Source organism: Bipolaris maydis, assembly GCF_028858645.1.
Source record: "Bipolaris maydis strain C4 unplaced genomic scaffold PSV08scaffold_1, whole genome shotgun sequence".
NCBI classification, from domain to species: domain Eukaryota; kingdom Fungi; phylum Ascomycota; class Dothideomycetes; order Pleosporales; family Pleosporaceae; genus Bipolaris; species Bipolaris maydis.
Window position 1 is genome coordinate 1943862 of NW_027093857.1, and position 16572 is coordinate 1960433.

At 53.0% G+C, this 16572-nt stretch overlaps 7 protein-coding genes across 7 annotated transcripts; 5 read left to right on the forward strand and 2 right to left on the reverse strand.

The window, feature by feature from the left end:
* Positions 1–863: 863 nt before the first annotated feature.
* Positions 864–1686, forward strand: PSV08DRAFT_257417 (Ctr copper transporter family-domain-containing protein; the record flags this gene model as incomplete). Its single annotated transcript, XM_014222914.1, has 2 exons — positions 864–942; positions 1015–1686. Coding segments are annotated over 2 exons (619 nt in total), but the record flags the coding sequence as incomplete, so codon positions are not given.
* A 1295-nt stretch (positions 1687–2981) lies between these two features.
* Positions 2982–5561, reverse strand: PSV08DRAFT_376299 (transcription factor IIIC subunit delta N-term-domain-containing protein; the record flags this gene model as incomplete). Its single annotated transcript, XM_014222916.2, has 3 exons — positions 2982–3488; positions 3561–5397; positions 5454–5561. The coding sequence occupies 3 exons, from the start codon at positions 5559–5561 to the stop codon at positions 2989–2991; spliced, it is 2445 nt and encodes an 814-aa protein (XP_014078391.1). The 3' UTR covers positions 2982–2988.
* Positions 5562–5938: 377 nt separating this feature from the next.
* Positions 5939–8143, forward strand: PSV08DRAFT_398083 (P-loop containing nucleoside triphosphate hydrolase protein; the record flags this gene model as incomplete). The annotated part of the gene is made up of 2 exons (XM_014222917.2): positions 5939–7647; positions 7750–8143. 2 exons carry the CDS (start codon positions 5939–5941, stop codon positions 7901–7903), a joined length of 1863 nt encoding a protein of 620 aa, XP_014078392.1. The 3' UTR covers positions 7904–8143.
* Positions 8144–8810: 667 nt separating this feature from the next.
* Positions 8811–9144, forward strand: PSV08DRAFT_257431 (uncharacterized protein). Its single transcript, XM_014222918.2, has 2 exons — positions 8811–8898; positions 8990–9144. Exons 1-2 carry the CDS (start codon positions 8868–8870, stop codon positions 9130–9132), a joined length of 174 nt encoding a protein of 57 aa, XP_014078393.1. The 5' UTR covers positions 8811–8867; the 3' UTR covers positions 9133–9144.
* Positions 9145–11674: 2530 nt separating this feature from the next.
* Positions 11675–12526, forward strand: PSV08DRAFT_257444 (mitogen-activated protein kinase-2; the record flags this gene model as incomplete). The annotated part of the gene is made up of 3 exons (XM_014222919.2): positions 11675–11694; positions 11748–12129; positions 12183–12526. Coding segments are annotated over exons 2-3 (706 nt in total), but the record flags the coding sequence as incomplete, so codon positions are not given.
* Positions 12527–12935: 409 nt separating this feature from the next.
* On the reverse strand, positions 12936–13897 carry PSV08DRAFT_257451 (ERV/ALR sulfhydryl oxidase domain-containing protein). Its single transcript, XM_014222920.1, has 2 exons — positions 13727–13897; positions 12936–13580 (listed from the first exon to the last, which is right to left on the reverse strand). The coding sequence occupies exons 1-2, from the start codon at positions 13828–13830 to the stop codon at positions 13121–13123; spliced, it is 564 nt and encodes a 187-aa protein (XP_014078395.1). The 5' UTR covers positions 13831–13897; the 3' UTR covers positions 12936–13120.
* Positions 13898–14137: 240 nt separating this feature from the next.
* PSV08DRAFT_376312 (uncharacterized protein) lies at positions 14138–16550 on the forward strand (the record flags this gene model as incomplete). The annotated part of the gene is made up of 6 exons (XM_066093322.1): positions 14138–14208; positions 14256–14273; positions 14357–14560; positions 14616–15035; positions 15079–15270; positions 15435–16550. The coding sequence occupies exons 1-6, from the start codon at positions 14164–14166 to the stop codon at positions 16548–16550; spliced, it is 1995 nt and encodes a 664-aa protein (XP_065949981.1). The 5' UTR covers positions 14138–14163.
* Between the last annotated feature and the right edge of the window lie 22 nt (positions 16551–16572).

Here is a 16572-nt window from a genome sequence, read left to right on the forward strand (position 1 = left end):
TGCGTGTATGCGTGAAACATGCTCACCTGGAAACCTTCTCATCTGCATGAGCAGCTAAACCGCATCCGGCATGGCGGGCTGCGCGGTGAAGGTGTTTCTGGGACTTTTAGGACGCTTAGGACGGAGGGAAGTGGGAATATGCTATGAGTGTGGGTAGGAGGTCAGGCGATGCAGTGACACGCGATAGGAGTGACTAGGTGGAAAGCAGTACTCTAAAAGTAGGCGCTTGTGTAATACCAAGCACATGTTGTGGTTCGCGAGGTGGAAATTCTTTCCTTCTCCCCCAACCATCCTTGCCGCGCCAAACAATGTGGTGTCCTGGGACAGGCTATGAGAAGCCATGATGAGCAAGTATAAAAGTAGCAACGTTCTAGTGACAGTTTTTTTTTGCTTTTTAGTTATGTTTGTTATCCTTCAAGCCGCTGATTCTAGTCTAAATTTACATACACACGCACACAGAAACTATAAAGCGTGAATTGTACAAAAGTGCACGCAGCGAAGAGGCAAACGTGCATCGATCCCTGCGCTTTCCCTTTGGATTCACCCAATCTTACTGGTTGTTCTTTCCCACTTGAAGCCCGCACCTTCGTGCGCAAAAGTGCTCACGGGAAAGACGAGAAAGAAAAGAAAAAAGAAAACTTGCTCAAGCGTTATCTTTACAAGTCCTCACCCCACCGCCTTCTCTCTCGATATATCTCCGCACCTGATCACTATACCCCGTTCACTCACGATCTGTGATCGAAACATCTTTCGACTTACTACTACCGCCTTGATTCCAAAGCGAGCAAGACAGCAGATATGGACATGTCAACGGCAGCGCCCACGAGCGCCGGCATGTCAACGGGCATGGCGACAATGAGTAGTATGGCCCCCATGGCTACCTCATCAGCAAACATGGATGACATGGGCGGTATGGGAATGGGAAATGGATGCAAGATTAGCGTACGCAGCACCCCTTGATCTAACTCGCTTACAGAGAGAATGTAGTGCGAATGACTAACTACTGGGGCGTAGATGCTGTGGAACTGGAACGTAGTCGACGCATGCTTCATCACCAAGTCATGGCACATACGATCCAAGGGCATGTTTGCGGGCTCGTGCATCGGCGTCATTCTGCTCGTCATCTTGCTCGAGTTTCTGCGGCGGGCGGCCAAGGAGTACGATCACTTCATCGTGACGCAGCACAGCAAGACACTTGGGCCGGGTACCGCGGCCCTCTCATCGTCGTCGTCGTCGTCTGCGGACGGCATCGTTCCGGGTACGAGCAAGGGCGCGGGGCCGGCGGAGATGGCGAGTCCAACAATGGGTGGTGTGGTCAAGGCCAAGTTCAGGCCGACGATGCTGCAACAAGCAGTCCGGGCATTGCTACACACTTGTGCGTTTGCAGTGGCCTACTTTGTCATGTTGTTGGCCATGTACTATAACGGATACTTCATCATCTGCATTTTCATTGGGGCGTACATTGGCTACTTCATCTTCGGCTGGGAGAGCTTCACGGTCAGCAAAGGCGGTGATGATCGCATGCAGGAGAATGCGACCGTGTGTTGTGGATAAGGGTTGACACGGTGATACGGGCGACAGCGAATAATGACAGCACATGATGGCGAAATCAAGATGGCTTAGAAGATAAACCACACGTTCGGATACACAAATATCGTAAGGAAAAAGCAATTGTATTCATGGTCTCATGCCCGTTTGACTTGATCCCCTCCTAGTCATACAATGCTAATTGCTACATTCTCTGCATTGATTGCCGCGACACAGTGTCTGTCTTGACGAGACTGTCTGGCGAGTGTATTAGCAGCCTGTCCCGGTAGGATAAGCAGTCTGTGATGCCACTCACGGAGTGGTACGTCTTGTGTTTGCGCACTCGACTCATCGAGTCAGTGGCTTATTTGCCCTGGGAGGGTTGTTAGCATTTGAACGGAATGGAGAACAGAGACAAGGGTGACATACGGGGCATCCATCACAGCTGCAGGTGGCGCCGCAGTTGCAGGCACCGGAGGCACAGCCGCAGTTACCCTTCATGTTGATGGTGGGGTTGGTTGGTTGGTTGGTTGGTTGGTTGGTTGGTTGGGCTGGGTTGAAAAGAGGATTGAGGGTGTTGATTGTTGGCTTGAGAGGGTTTGAGAGCTTGAGTGTGAGATGAGAAGAAGAAGGGAGAGGTGGTGTCGAAGCAAATGTTATATACCCAGGGAATGCGCGACTTGTGCGGGCGTGCCAATGCAGTGGCGGCCTCGCCCGACCAACGGCCACGCCTGCCCCGCCCCCGAGCCCTGAATTGCCTTTCCAGGCAACCCCACCGGCCGCCCGATCCCGCGCCTGTGATTGGCCTGCGCGCTTTGTGCGGTGCTTAGTGTGGGCTGAGGCACTTGTGCGACCGTCGAGCCACCCGTGGTACACTACCCTCGCTCTTACTACTGCACCTTGCCCCCCCAATGTCGCCCCTCACTGCAGAACCTGCGAGAAGCCCCCTTCCTCTCCGGCCTGACTGCACCAAAGACCCTGCTGTTCCATATCGACCAACCGACTACGTCTCCACTGCCAGTCGACGCCCGATAGCGGCCAAGCAAGCTCCAGTCTATCCATGTAACACGGGGCTCGGCAACACTCCACAAATAGCCAGCATCCACGGCCGAGCATGTGGGTTCTTACTAGCAATTGCCTGCATCAGCTCCAACAAACACATCCCTTCTCCTCCTCGTCCCACAATCGAAGCCCCAGAGTCATCAGCCAAGCGTTGGTGGCTAACTGCTTCCTGCAAGGATAATGACAAAGTATATCTTGTCATCAAGCATGTACCAGCAATCTCAATCCGGATGCGCAGACAAATCATCCTCCACATCTAGCTGGCACTCATGTTTGATGCTACTGGTTGTACCTCTATGCCCACTCAATCACTAGACTCATCCATGCGCAAAGCCCCACCCCGAGCACGATAACACCGCTCGACAACGACCACCACATGTCTACTGTGACTGCCTGCATTCAACCCTCGAATTTACCGCCGCAGTAGACGCAAGCATCGCAGGCCAGGAACACGACTCGTCCTAGCGTGATAGGAAGCTCCCTTTCTTCTTCCTCTTCCTCTTCTTCCTCTTCCTCTTCCTCTTCCTCCTCTTCCTCCTCCTCATCCGCCCCATCTCTTTCAACATCCCTGTCCTGTTCTCGACTTACATCATTGCCCTGCTCCAGCCTTTCTTGTCCCCTTCCGTTTTGCAAGCTGCCCACCTCCTCCATCGCCCTATCGTCTGCAACATCCTCGCTCTTCTTTTCCACACTCTCCTGGGCTATCACATACTCGTCGCTCAAGAATGGTGTGCTGCAAATGCCACAGTACTTTGTGATACCGGGTGCCTGGATGGCAAGAAAACTCAATCCACATCTCGCAAACTGATGTCCATTCGTGCACGAAGCTGAAACTAAGTCGGTAAATGGTATCGAAGTAGAGCAAAAGTCGCACTCTTCTTCCCACGCCGCCGCAGCCTCTTGTCGCGAATCATTGGTGTTACCGCTTGTCTCAGTACTGACCGTTGGAGACTCATTTGTACCTGAGGCACTAGACTCTACGCGATTCTCGCTCTCTGAAGAGCCGTATCCCATAACCGCATTGACAAGCTTGATAAGCTGTTGGTGCTGAGCTACTATTTCCGCGCTCAAGGCTGAATTCACAAGTGATGCCGGAAGGCTGTGCACTGCATTGGCAAGACGATACGCTATCAACGTTCTCTCGAGCTCATGTGACGTCCCCATCTTGCAGGCTTGCGAGACGAGTATTGTATACCGGTCTTTGAGTGTATGCGAATCGAGAAAGGCCGTCGTCTTGAACGCTTGGATCAGTGAGTTCAAATCGCCTGCGTCAGCATACAGACGAACCCTGTCTGCATAGTCTTCGGCAACGCGGGGAGCTGGATACGCCCTGGTAAGCTTTTGCACAATCTCCTCAGCAAACGCAGGCATGTCGTCCTGATCCTCGACCCTGTCCTCTGCCAGCTTACGGATCGTATAGCTAACCCCCTCTGCGCTGACATTTGCCTTGGGAAAAGCCTCCCGCTCCTCGCTGCTATTTCGCAAAGAACTAATCGCAACCGTCCCACTCCTATCCGCAGGTATACCATACTCGATCATGTTGGATGGATGCACGCTATTGCACGCTGCAATGAAATCCCCTAGTGGCGATTTGGACAAGCCCCAAACCTTGGCCTTGCTGTTGCCCTTGAGCCCGTTTTTAACGCTGAACAGTGCAATGTTATTTTCAATCTTCTCTCGCCAGCTGGGATTGCCAAGGCTTTTGAAGCCCTCGGGAGATATCTCAAGGGCACATGTTTGGTTGTGCAGAGTTGAAAGCAGTGAGCTTAGATGCAAACGACATGTCGAATCATCAGGAGCATCCCACACCGCACCGGAAATCTGGTCCCATCGCCCGTCAAGACTGTGTGTCTTTGTTTCAATAACGGAACCGTCGTAGGCAGATATGGTAAGACAGACAAGCCCTGCATTCGTAAAAAGGGCAAGCTTGAGTCGATTTCCGTCCTCGATCTTAGGCGACCATGTCATCGGGCCTTGGTACCGCAATTCGCATCCAGGATACACGACTTCCTTCTCCGTGCATATGCCGTCGGCCTGGTGCTTAATGACTCTTGCCCGCACGTCTTCGTTCGTAGCGTACACAACCACCGAACGGTAGCCATCGTCAAACAGAATCCACGGACTCCAGGCGATTTGAGATATATACCGCTGTTGTTTCATCACATCTTCAAACACGCATGGTTCCGAGAGGATACTATCTGAGTTTGATGTCAACGACTCATGAGTCAGAACTTCCGCTGTCCAATATCGCCCAACCCCTAGGGTAGAAGTAGGTGATTCAACTGCCACAAAAACTAGGTGGTTGTCATCGTTGGAAACAGCTAGAAAGTGTCGAGAGTACATCAGACTAGTCCCAATGATTCCAATTGTTTCGGATAAAGGCAGAGCAGGTGCCCATGCAAACGCCCGAATGCGGCTTCGCAAGCGCAGCTGTTCTTTGGGTGATACCGTCAAGTGGTTAGGCTCTTCATCACAGCCGCTAAAATGCTCAGCGAGCGCATCATTAATGATGAGCTGCCGGGACCAGCTTGATTCATCTTGCGGCTTACCCTCGGCTGACCAGATAGAAAGGGTCAGGTTCGTGGTAAGAACGCCAAGAGCGCATTTCCGATGCTTTGCAAGCCCCTTCGGTGACCACGCGATACTGAGAGGAGCGCTATTGGATATTTCCTCGCCAATAGAATAGTTGGATAGTGGCGCGAGTTCTTTGAGTGGCAGCTCATCAGTTGAGAAAAGAGGTACCTTGAGGGGAACATGTTGCCACTGTGGAAGAACTTGGTCCCTATCAAAATCGACGGTATTTGGAAACTACAAGACCATCAGCCCGTGTCATCTTGAGGTCTCTTTTTCCCAAAGAAACGTACAAGCAGCTCCACACGTTCGTCAGACGCTAGCGCGATAATGCCGTCTGGGGACCAGTCAATCGCATCAACGCATGCTGGCCAGCACCTGAGCACCGTCACGTTCGACATGACCGCTTACAAAAACCTAGATATTGTTCCTGTGCGCAGTAGCCTGGCAGTGGTCATGACTCTTGGTTGCGAGGAAATATGAACAAAGATCAGTTAGCGCATGGTCACTCAGCCTTTTCTCACTAGTGGCTAGAGTTGTCGAGAGCAGAAAAGAAAGCTCTAGTCTAGAGACGATATTTAGTCTGAATCGCCGCACACATGGGCAAGATCATCATGAGGCGCAGAGACGCGAGATTTCTGTTCAGGGTCGCGTACTTGGACAATTTGGACTAGCGCGTGTCTTATCGATTGGAGCTAATGCCGACCGCCGACGAAAAAAAGTGATTTTTCCACCTTCTTTTGCTGCTCCAGCACGGATAGCATTGCGCATCGACAAGATGGGTAAACGACCAATTTCCGATGTTGTCGCCGAAGACGGCGCGACCACTGTCCCCGAAATCTCAAGAAAGAAGAGCAAGAAGGACAAGAGCAAGAAGCTCAACAAATCCGCCCCCGTCGACGCGATAGACACCAATGGCCACGCCGACGAGGTAACGAACGGCAAGAGCGCGGACGATTCAGAGGACAATGATAAACTGTCAAAGGCCGAGCGCAAGGCGGCAAAGAAGGCCAAGAAGGAAGCCAAAGAAGCGAAGAAGGCCAAGAAGGCGGCAGCAGAGGCTGAAGTAAAAGATTCTAATGGCGCTGTCGCAGAAGACGAGGAAGCCATAAAAGCCGCGGAGAAGGCAGCGCGCAAAGCGGAGAAAAAGCGACTGAAGGCGTTGGCTAAGGGTGAAGAAGCTGCCGAGTCCACACCCTCAACAACATCCCCACCAACCACCATCACCATCACCACTGTGGAGCCCGCAGCGACGAACGAGACAAATGCAGCGCCGGGACAATACGAGGAGAGCAAGGAGCTGACACAGCTTCCTCAGTCAGAGATTGATGCTTTCCTGGCTAAGAACACCATGACCATCCAGGACCCCAAGCCTACTGGCAACAAGCTGCGTCCCATCTTGAACTTCAAGTATTTGCCTGTCGACGATACGCTACGCGCCTTTTTCTCCAAATTCAGCGCCCCTACACCTATTCAAGCAGCCACATGGCCATTTTTGCTGGCAGGAAGGGACATGGTTGGTGTTGCCGAGACTGGCTCCGGCAAGACGTTGGCATTTGGTGTGCCTTGCGTGCGCAACATCGCCGCATTGCCCAAGGACAAGCGGAAGGGTATCAAGGCTGTCATTGTCTCACCTACTCGTGAGCTGGCGGTCCAGATCTATGATCAACTAGTAGCCCTGGCGACACCTGTCAGACTTTCAGTCGTCTGTGTCTACGGCGGTGTACCAAAGGACCCGCAAGTTGCTGCTTGCCGCAAAGCGCATATTGTTGTTGCTACACCGGGTCGTCTCAACGATTTGATTAGTGATGGTTCTGCGGACCTCAGCAAAGCCGAGTACGTAGTCCTTGACGAGGCTGATCGTATGCTCGACAAGGGTTTCGAAGAAGCAATCCGACAGATTATCTCGCAGACGCCCAAGAAGCGCCAAACGCTCATGTTCACCGCTACTTGGCCTCCTTCAGTTCGGGACCTTGCATCTACATTTATGAGTTCGCCGGTGCGAATCACCATCGGCGACAATCAATCTGGAGAGCTTCGTGCCAACGTGCGCATCAAGCAGGTGGTCGAGGTTGTGGATCCCCGCGCCAAGGAGCAGCGTCTTTTGCAGCTGCTCAAGCAATATCAGTCTGGCAAAAATAAGGAAGATCGCATCCTTGTATTCTGTTTGTACAAAAAGGAAGCAGTGCGCATTGAGAACTTCATTCGAATGAAGGGCTTCCGCGTAGGCGGCATTCACGGCGATTTGAGCCAAGAAAAGCGCAGTGCGTCACTTGCGGCGTTCAAAGAAGGTCATGTGCCGCTGCTCGTGGCGACAGACGTGGCTGCACGCGGACTTGACATTCCGGCCGTCAAAGTAGTCATCAACGTCACCTTCCCGCTGACAGCTGAAGATTACGTGCATAGGATTGGCAGGACAGGTCGCGCTGGAAAGGAAGGCCTGGCTATTACCTTGTTTACCGAACACGACAAGGCGCTTTCTGGCTCGTGAGTCGCCCTCCCCCCCCCTTCTACCCCTCTACCCCTCTACTCCTTTCTTGTATAATGTGTCAGCAATATGAGAGGCGTAAGCTAACGAATTTCTTGCAGATTGATCAATGTGCTCAAGGCAGCGAACCAGCCCGTGCCGGAAGAGCTGATGAAGTTTGGCACGACGGTCAAGAAGAAGGAACACGGGGCGTATGGAGCCTTTTACAAGGATACGGAGAATGCCAAGGCTGCAACGAAGATTACTTTTGACTAGAAGCATTGATCTTCAGCACCGTATGTGTTTGTGTGTATGTACGTATATCAAAGTTTACATAGTATGGTTGACGAGTTGGTCGGCGAAGTGTTAAGAAGTATGGTCATGAACTTTTACACGGTACATAGATACTAGAGCATTGATCTAGCGTAGGCGTCTCGGACCAAGAGGAGTTAAAATTCCCCGATGTTGTCCGTGTGTAGTAGTGCATGGTGGAGATGCAATCTATTTTACTTACTATACTGTCACATACTAACTCTCCTTGATGGCTTGCATGATTTCATCCTTTGGCAACCGGATTACAATGCCCCAAAAAACCACCCACGGGATTTACTATGTATGTATGTATGTATGTCTGTATACATACATGCCGTCTGTTTCTCCAAGCTCCCGGAGCAAAGAAAACCCCGGCGAAAACTAGGTTCAACTTAAACGCCTCACCCGTAGGCTAAACCCCCCTGCAGTCCATGACGGAGAGGGGGAGGGATAAGAATACGAGAGACCAGAGTGTAGAAAGAATGAGGAAGAAGGAGAACAAGGGAAAGAAGGGAAAGGGGTGGGTATGTGCGTTTCAAAAGGGCAATGTCGCCGAGTTTGTAGTCGGCGACTAGGAAAAAATGGTCGGGGGAAAGCGCATGCGGGCCAATCACCGGGGCGCGCCCGAGAACCAAAGTTGCGGTCTTGGGGCGTCCGGGTGTGGAGGGCGACCCAGAGAGGTCGCCGAAGAGGATGGATAGCATCATGTGGGTACGCGTATGTGGGATTTTCTTGTTTATATAAAGGTGGAAGTGGAGGTACATACATATGGGGAAGACGTGGTTGTCTTTTTTTTTAAAAAAAACCTGAAGATTACTTTTCTACTCTGTATACTAGCGAGATTGATCGTCGGATTATCTGCCTACCTGTATATATACTACGACACTACATAAAAGGTGGACCGAATACCTACAACAGAATAATCACCATGTGTAAGAAAGCTTCATGCGACTCGTGCCGTACGTCTTCTCCGTCCGCTCCCCCTGCATCCCCGCCAGACAGATGTGTCTTGACATGTCATCCTACCAAGGCATTGCTGACACCTTGCAGACAAGGTCACTTGGTGGGGCTGTGGAAAGCACATTGCTGGTGTCATGGAGAGCGTTCCGTCAGAGCAGTGGTGCACATGCGGACCACGGATCGAACAAGAGGGACAGCAATACCCACCCAAGGGCTCTTTGTCATCGGCATGACTCCCGGCGTGGTTGAGCGGACGTAACAATTGATGGCAGGACAATGAGTACTACACATCAGTTTCGGCCTGCTCGGCCCAAGGGCAAAACCGACACAGGAAGATTGTAGTACACGACACGGTGTATGTAGGAGTAAAGGTGTGAAAAAGGGCGTTTTCTTGGCCTTTACGGCATGGTGCGGATGTTGATATTTTCTACCTATGAGAAGGGCTTAGCGACTTGCAATTTTACAACATTACCGTTAGTTACTACTAGTTTCTACGAATGGCTATTTGAACCAATTGATGCTTTGGACACTCGTCGGCAGCATGTATGGAGGCACATGGGCGTATGTATTTTGATGCAAAACACCGCAGATGCGCTGGGCGCATTCGAGCCCAGCCAAGTGAGCCGGCAATTGCAGTAGCCATGTTGGACGGCGAGATGTCGGTTGGCGGCGTTTGTATGGTTCTGACGGGACCTTGCAGTCATGCTTACGTACGTACCCGGTCCAAATACATGGAACAGGGTGGTACGGCATGTGGGCTTGGTGCTCGCGGATTGCAAAGAAAACTGGGCGGGGGGGTTGCGCCGACGCTCCCGCCCGGATCGATTGCCGGTTGAAACGGCTTCTGGAAAAGGCTGCGGAGCTTCGACTTGAAACAAGCGTCATGTTTGTGTACAACGAGGGGCGGCGCGATTTTATTCTCCTTGTGCTGTCGGAGGCGCACAAGAGGGCTTGCAGATGCGTGGCGGGGATAGGGCTAGTGACAAGACGATGAAGCAAAGGCTGCAAGCCAGGGTGCCGGGACGACAAGAGTCATTGTGTTTGTGACAGTGATGGGGGTGGCCATGTGCGTGCGGAGGAGCCAATGGGTCCGGGAGAAGGGGAGGGCGCATGGTGAGGCTGGTCTCATAGTGGGTCTGCTAAGTATAGGCGTTGCAGGAGTGGGTGGGAGTAGGGCGCGCAGATGAGCAGTTTCAGGTATTGGCCGTAGTGGCCTAGAAACGATAGGCGGAAGTGTCTGGCCGGCCTGGCGAAACAGAAGGAGAGGGGTTACGAGAGCGAGTCGCGCAACTCACACAGTGGCTGGATCACAGGGCGGCTAGCCAAAGTCTGTTGCTGGGGCGGCAGAGTATATTCTGGACTGTATCGCCGGTCTCAAGTGGTCTGTTGTAGCATGTTGGTGTTGAGTTTGTTGCTAGCTGAGGTCCTGCAATAGATGGATGGTGGATGGATGGATGGATGGTGCCTGGCCGACCCCGCCTTCCCATCCTAGACAGCAGCGGGCGTGCGAGTAAGCAAGTAAGCTGGCTGGAGGGGGAGGGGAGTAGGAACACCACCACCACCACCACCAACAACAAGACATGCGCCGTTGCGCCGCTTTGTTGATGCCGGCGTCATGTTCCAGCGCGAGCGACGCCGCCGTGCGCCAGCAGCCAGGGAGGAGGGCGTAGTCGACAGCCACAGTCGCTGGCTCGCTTTGTGCCGCTTCCCGCGCGGGCGTGTGATAGTACAGCTAGAGGGCGGAGCTGCGAGGGATGGACTTGGCAGGCCATACTACACACGCTGCCCCACCATCTCTCTCCCCTTTCTGTCACCGCCTCACTCGCCTCCATCTTGCGCGGGCAGTCCCAGCCAGTGCCAGAACAAGCAGCACAGCACAAGACCTCCAAGGGCACACCACGCAGCAACAACCCTCGGCCGTCCCGCCACTGTCTGGTAAGTCATCCATGTCCTCTCCCCCTCCAGAGGCGCCGCCGCCGCTGTGCAGTGGCGCCCAAGATAGCCGCCGCCCACGTCGTCCACACAGTCAATTGTGCTGCTGTTGCTATTGCGGGTGCCGATGCCATCGCCGCCGCCGCCGCCGCCGCCGCTGCTGCTGCTGCTGCTCTGGCTGCTCGTGCCGCGCAGACAAGCACGTGGGGCTGAACTCTGTGTCTGACACAGACTCGTTTCACCATGAGCGCCCAAAGCACACCCTCCGTCTTGCGAACAATGCCTGTTTGATGACATGTACAGCCTGTGCTGACCTACACCTCTTTGCAGCTGTCTCTCCCACTCTCTACATTGTCGCCCACCTCCCTCGTCTCTTCACCCACCCCTCCCTCCGCACAAACGCAACCGCAGCCCCGCAACCACTACAACCACCATCACCACCATCTGAGCCTCCACTCGTCTGCTCCCAACCCACCGCGCCCTCGCGCAGCCGTCCACCACAACCGCCACCATGCCACCAGCAGGAAGCGGCAGCTCCAGGAAAATCTCCTTCAACGTCTCGGAGCAGTACGACATCCAAGATGTTGTAGGAGAGGGCGCATACGGTGTCGTATGGTACGTCTCGCCCGCCAATGGCCTGCTTTCAGCCCCCTAACAACAACCACAGCTCCGCCTTGCACAAGCCCTCGGGCCAGAAGGTTGCCATTAAGAAGATTACGCCCTTTGACCACTCCATGTTCTGCTTGAGAACACTGCGAGAGATGAAGCTGCTGCGCTACTTCAACCACGAAAACATCATCTCCATTCTAGACATCCAAAAGCCCCGCAACTACGAGACCTTTACCGAGGTCTACCTAATTCAGGTGCGCAAATGGACTGACTTGCATGTGCTCTTTTGTTCTAACCTGCTGCTCAGGAACTGATGGAGACGGACATGCATCGCGTCATTCGCACACAGGAGCTGTCCGACGACCACTGCCAGTACTTCATCTACCAGACCCTACGCGCCCTCAAGGCCATGCACTCGGCAAACGTCCTCCACCGCGATCTCAAGCCCTCCAACTTGCTGCTCAACGCAAACTGCGATCTCAAAGTCTGTGATTTTGGTCTCGCTCGATCCGCCGCTTCGACCGAGGACAACTCGGGTTTCATGACCGAATACGTTGCCACTCGTTGGTACCGTGCGCCAGAGATTATGCTTACCTTCAAGGAGTACACAAAAGCAATCGACGTATGGAGCGTGGGATGTATCCTCGCCGAGATGCTCAGCGGAAAGCCTCTTTTCCCAGGCAAGGACTGTAAGTCGCGCGCAGTGCCTCCAGATCAGCTCCGAGAAACTAACCTTTGCCAGACCACCACCAGCTCACATTGATCCTCGACGTACTCGGTACGCCCACCATGGAGGATTACTACGGTATCAAGTCCCGCCGAGCTCGCGAATACATCCGATCTCTGCCCTTCAAGAAGAAGATTCCCTGGAAGGCCATGTTCCCCAAGACAAACGATTTGGCTCTTGACCTGCTCGAGCGATTACTGGCTTTCAACCCAGTCAAGCGCATCTCAGTCGAGGACGCGCTCAAGCACCCATACCTTGAGCCCTACCACGACCCAGATGACGAGCCAGGCGCGGACCCCATTCCAGAGGAGTTCTTCGACTTTGACAAGAACAAGGACAACCTGACCAAGGAACAGTTGAAGCGTGAGTCCAGACGAGTTTTCACACGTCGAGCATAAGCTAACAGACACGCAGTCCTCATCTACCAGGAGATTATGCGATAAATACCTTCACGCCTTTGGCCCTTGCGCGGGATTAATACAAAGATACCACGATCGAGTCCATTTTCGCAACCTGTCTGCAGCCAGCTAGTCTGAGCGCATTAGCATGTGAGAAGTGGCATACCATGTTCCTGTCATTTGGATTCGCAGCAGAAGAAACACATTAGCATGACAGCGCAGAGGTGCGCGGATATGAGCTTGAGCTTCGAATATTTTCTATGAGCAATTTCTGTCGTCACAGTGTGAGATGACAATAAGCACAAATGCATGCTTGTTTGCAAATTGCCTGGCTATTTTGGTGTCCCTGTTCACAATGCACGAGATGGTCTAACACGAAACTTGCGTATTGGGGGTATCGTTGTGGTCTATAAACACCGCCCAATGCTTTCGTCCTTGATGCTAGCTATACAAGAGTGGCGGCGTCCTCGCTTTGCAAACACAAATGATGCCCACTATCACATACACATAATCGTACAGGTCGCACATGGGCCGAGGTAGCTTTCCTGGTTTGACCTAGAAGTCGCACCTGCCATCCTTCCACCCAGTTCGCCATCTCTCTTCCCACCTCTTGCAGTCAAATGTCTCCTTGCCCAACTTCTCATTGACTGCATTGTGCGCTTCACACATCCACTCGCCGAACTCGTTGCGATTGCTGACCCTCGGCGTGTGCTTCTGCATCCACTTTTGGAAATCTTCAGCGCACACCCAACACGGGTATAGTTTGCCAAATGTGGAGAGGAACGACTGGGTTTCCGACTGTAGTTGAGGAGACGGGTTGGTTGGGTATGTAGCGGTTATGGAATGGAGGAGTGTCCACGAAGAGCGACCGAGGGCTTCCACGTCCGGCGGGCAGTCAGCGGGCAGTGTGGGGGTAGTTTTGGCAGTTGTCGTGGTCGCGGTGGGTTGCGTGCGCTTCGTGGGCATTTTGCCCGACATTGCAAATAGAGAAGCTACATCGTTGCAGGTGCGACATCTACAGTGTAGGCAAACTAAACGTCAGCATTCACTTCTCCTCGCATACACACACGCGACAAAGGGCTATGGCCATTGCAAGGCCTGTATATTGCCCGGCGCAATTGCTCATAGGTACATGGAGAAAGACAGAAATAAGGTACTTACGGCTTGCCGTCTGGACCGAGTATGATGCCATTTGCCAGTTTCTTGTAACCAGGCCTTCCCTCTATATCCTTCGCCTCGCTCGTATCCAGCTTATCCTGCGCCATTGTCTCTCTCTCTCTCTCTCTCTTCCCCAAGTATCTTTTCTTGCGTTGAGCACAGCACAAATGTGGCAGCGTTAGGTCGGGCGATTTCTAAGCCCTTCCACCATTGTCGGAGCCTCGGAGTTAAGAGAGCGTCATGGCGGCAGCAAGGCTGATCCTTGCTTCTTGGTTTCGCTTCCGCTTCCGCTTTCCAGGGACGGGACGTGACGTGATGCAACTTCTTGCGAACTTGACCCTGCTCATACGTTGATTGGTAGAAACATAGGTGTAGTAGTGCACCACGTGCTGCTAATTTTCTAGTTGCTCACACGCTTCATTATCTTCTGCCCATTAACAATGGACGTCCCGGTAGCTGCCAATGTATTGGGGACCATGGGAGCAGTACGTGAACCCTTATCGTGGAAGGACTAATATACTGACTGGTGTAGGTCTGTTGGTCTATTCAGGTATGTGTGTGTGTGTGGGTAGCATGTAGTTACATATCTTCCTCGTCATCCTATACCCAATGGTAATGCTGAATATCTTACAGCTGATACCTCAAATTGTTGTAAACTACAGACGACACAATGCAACCGGATTGCAACCCACAATGATGATTTTGTGGGCTTGGGCCGGTGTCCCCCTGGGTGTTTATAACATTGCTGAAGACTACAACATTGCTTTGCGCATACAGCCTCAGATTCTCACTGTCCTGAGTCTCGTCACGTGGATCCAGTGCTATTATTATGAGAAGGTGATTCGAGGAAACTACTAGATTCCAATGCATGAGTGAAACTGACACCCTGCAGAACTGGTCTGTTTTGCGTTCACTTGCGGTGGTCATCCCCATAGCCAGTCTTATGGGTGGAGTGCAAACTGGCCTCATATTCGCAATACGACATGCTCAGCGCCAGGACCTGCATTGGCCTAGTATCCTCATGGCAGTTGCTTCGGCTAGTCTGCTTGCAGCTGGGGTTATGCGGCACTACATTGACATCTACCTCTTTCGCACTGTTCGAGGAATCTCGTTCATCTTTGTAGCCATCGATGCCCTAGGCGATGTCTTCTCATTGGTGTCCGTCTTGTTCCAACCTACACTGGACATTCTAGGGATGGTGATTTATGGCACCGAATTGGCTCTCTGGATTGGCATCTTTGCTTGCGGAGCTTATTACAACCTCGTGCCTTGGATTGTCTCACAGAAAAACGGCTGGGGGAGAAGTCATGCGGTATGCGATGAAAGCGCTCGTCCTGCTGCAAATCTGACCACAGGTGGAGATGGAGCAGCAGTCGCATCTGGGATTGCGCTCCACAATCTACCTTCTAGCACTTCAGTCTTCAGGACCCCGTCGGGCAATACCGACGTCATGTCACAGTGAAGGAGAACTGCATCGCACGGGACACAAACGGGTCACCTGCCGCGCAGAATTTCATAGGATAGGCGGACTTCAGGTCCTTGGAATTGTCCGTTTGTTTGTTTGTCAAGCGTTTGGTAGTGATTACAAGCTGGCTTCTGGCTCCTTCCAAGACAGACGCTCTTACCTCTCCCCACTCTGCCCACCCATACACTGCGCTCCCATTGCTCAGACCGACTACTACTACTACCGTAACATCTGTTCGCGTTACAGTATCAGCGAAAAGGTTTATTGTGTCACCAAGGCTTCAAAACACATCATCTGAATGTAGGCAATCGCTCCTTGCTGCTCCTTTTGCTCCACCTGCCTCGATTTCTGTCCGACCAACCACAGCGCGAGTATTTCTCCGCCATACTCACAAGACGCAGCAACCCGCCAGATATTGCTACCAAGACTTCAGCAATGATTTCCATCATGATGAATAAGGTCACATCGCTGGATTGCCAATCGGATGCTCCGTCAGCGCCCAATCCCACGCCAGTCACCGAGCCTGTCGGTACTCCGTTTGCCAATGAGTCCGTCGATCCTCCACCAGAGATGGACTACGCCGCCGTTGCTAAGATTCTTGCTCCTATTCAAGAGTCGCTCAACGAAGCCGCCGAAGAGGCCGGTTATCCTTCCCCTCCCATCAACACACCTGTAGTCGGCTCCCCGGAGCCCTCCATCGTCTACCGCAACCCTACGACTCGCGGCCGCGGCTTTAGCGCCATCGGCGATAGACTCGCTCAGCTGAAGCTCGACAACCGCAAGCTACGTCAGCATGAAGGAGATGCGGGATCAGTCAGCTATTCTCCCGAGCCTTCGGTTGCCGAAGATGACGAGGCCGACGTTGCCAGCGTTTCGGAGGTAATGAGCGATAGCGGCAAGAACAGACACGCTTGTAGGTCTCTTACTCCGATCAGTGTGACCGAGGGCACAGTGCCTATCGCCCTGGGCTCTCCTGCCGCCAACCCACGTATCGCTGAGTACTTGAGCTTCACCTCGGATGACTTGCCCGCAAGCTCGATTGCGCCTTGCTTTCCCTCTACCCTGATGGAGATGGGCACATCTTGCGTCGAGCCGGCGGCTCATGGTGGCAGCGACAGCTTGAGGAGCGAAGGCGTCAGGGAAAAGAGCAACTGGGCTGAGGAGGTCGAGGACGCCGTCAACCGCGCTTTGTTGCGCCTTGAGCAGCTAGCAGCTGATGAGGTCAAGATGGATGCTAGCAAGACGTTTGAGGAGTACTACATTGCTCGGCTTGCGCGCCTGCTTGGTAGCGACAAGCGAGTAGTTCCTGTCCTTGTTCAGAAGGGCGAGAAGGCAGGCAAGGTCAGCAAAGCCAACAAGTAGGCAAGGCCTTGTGTACACCATG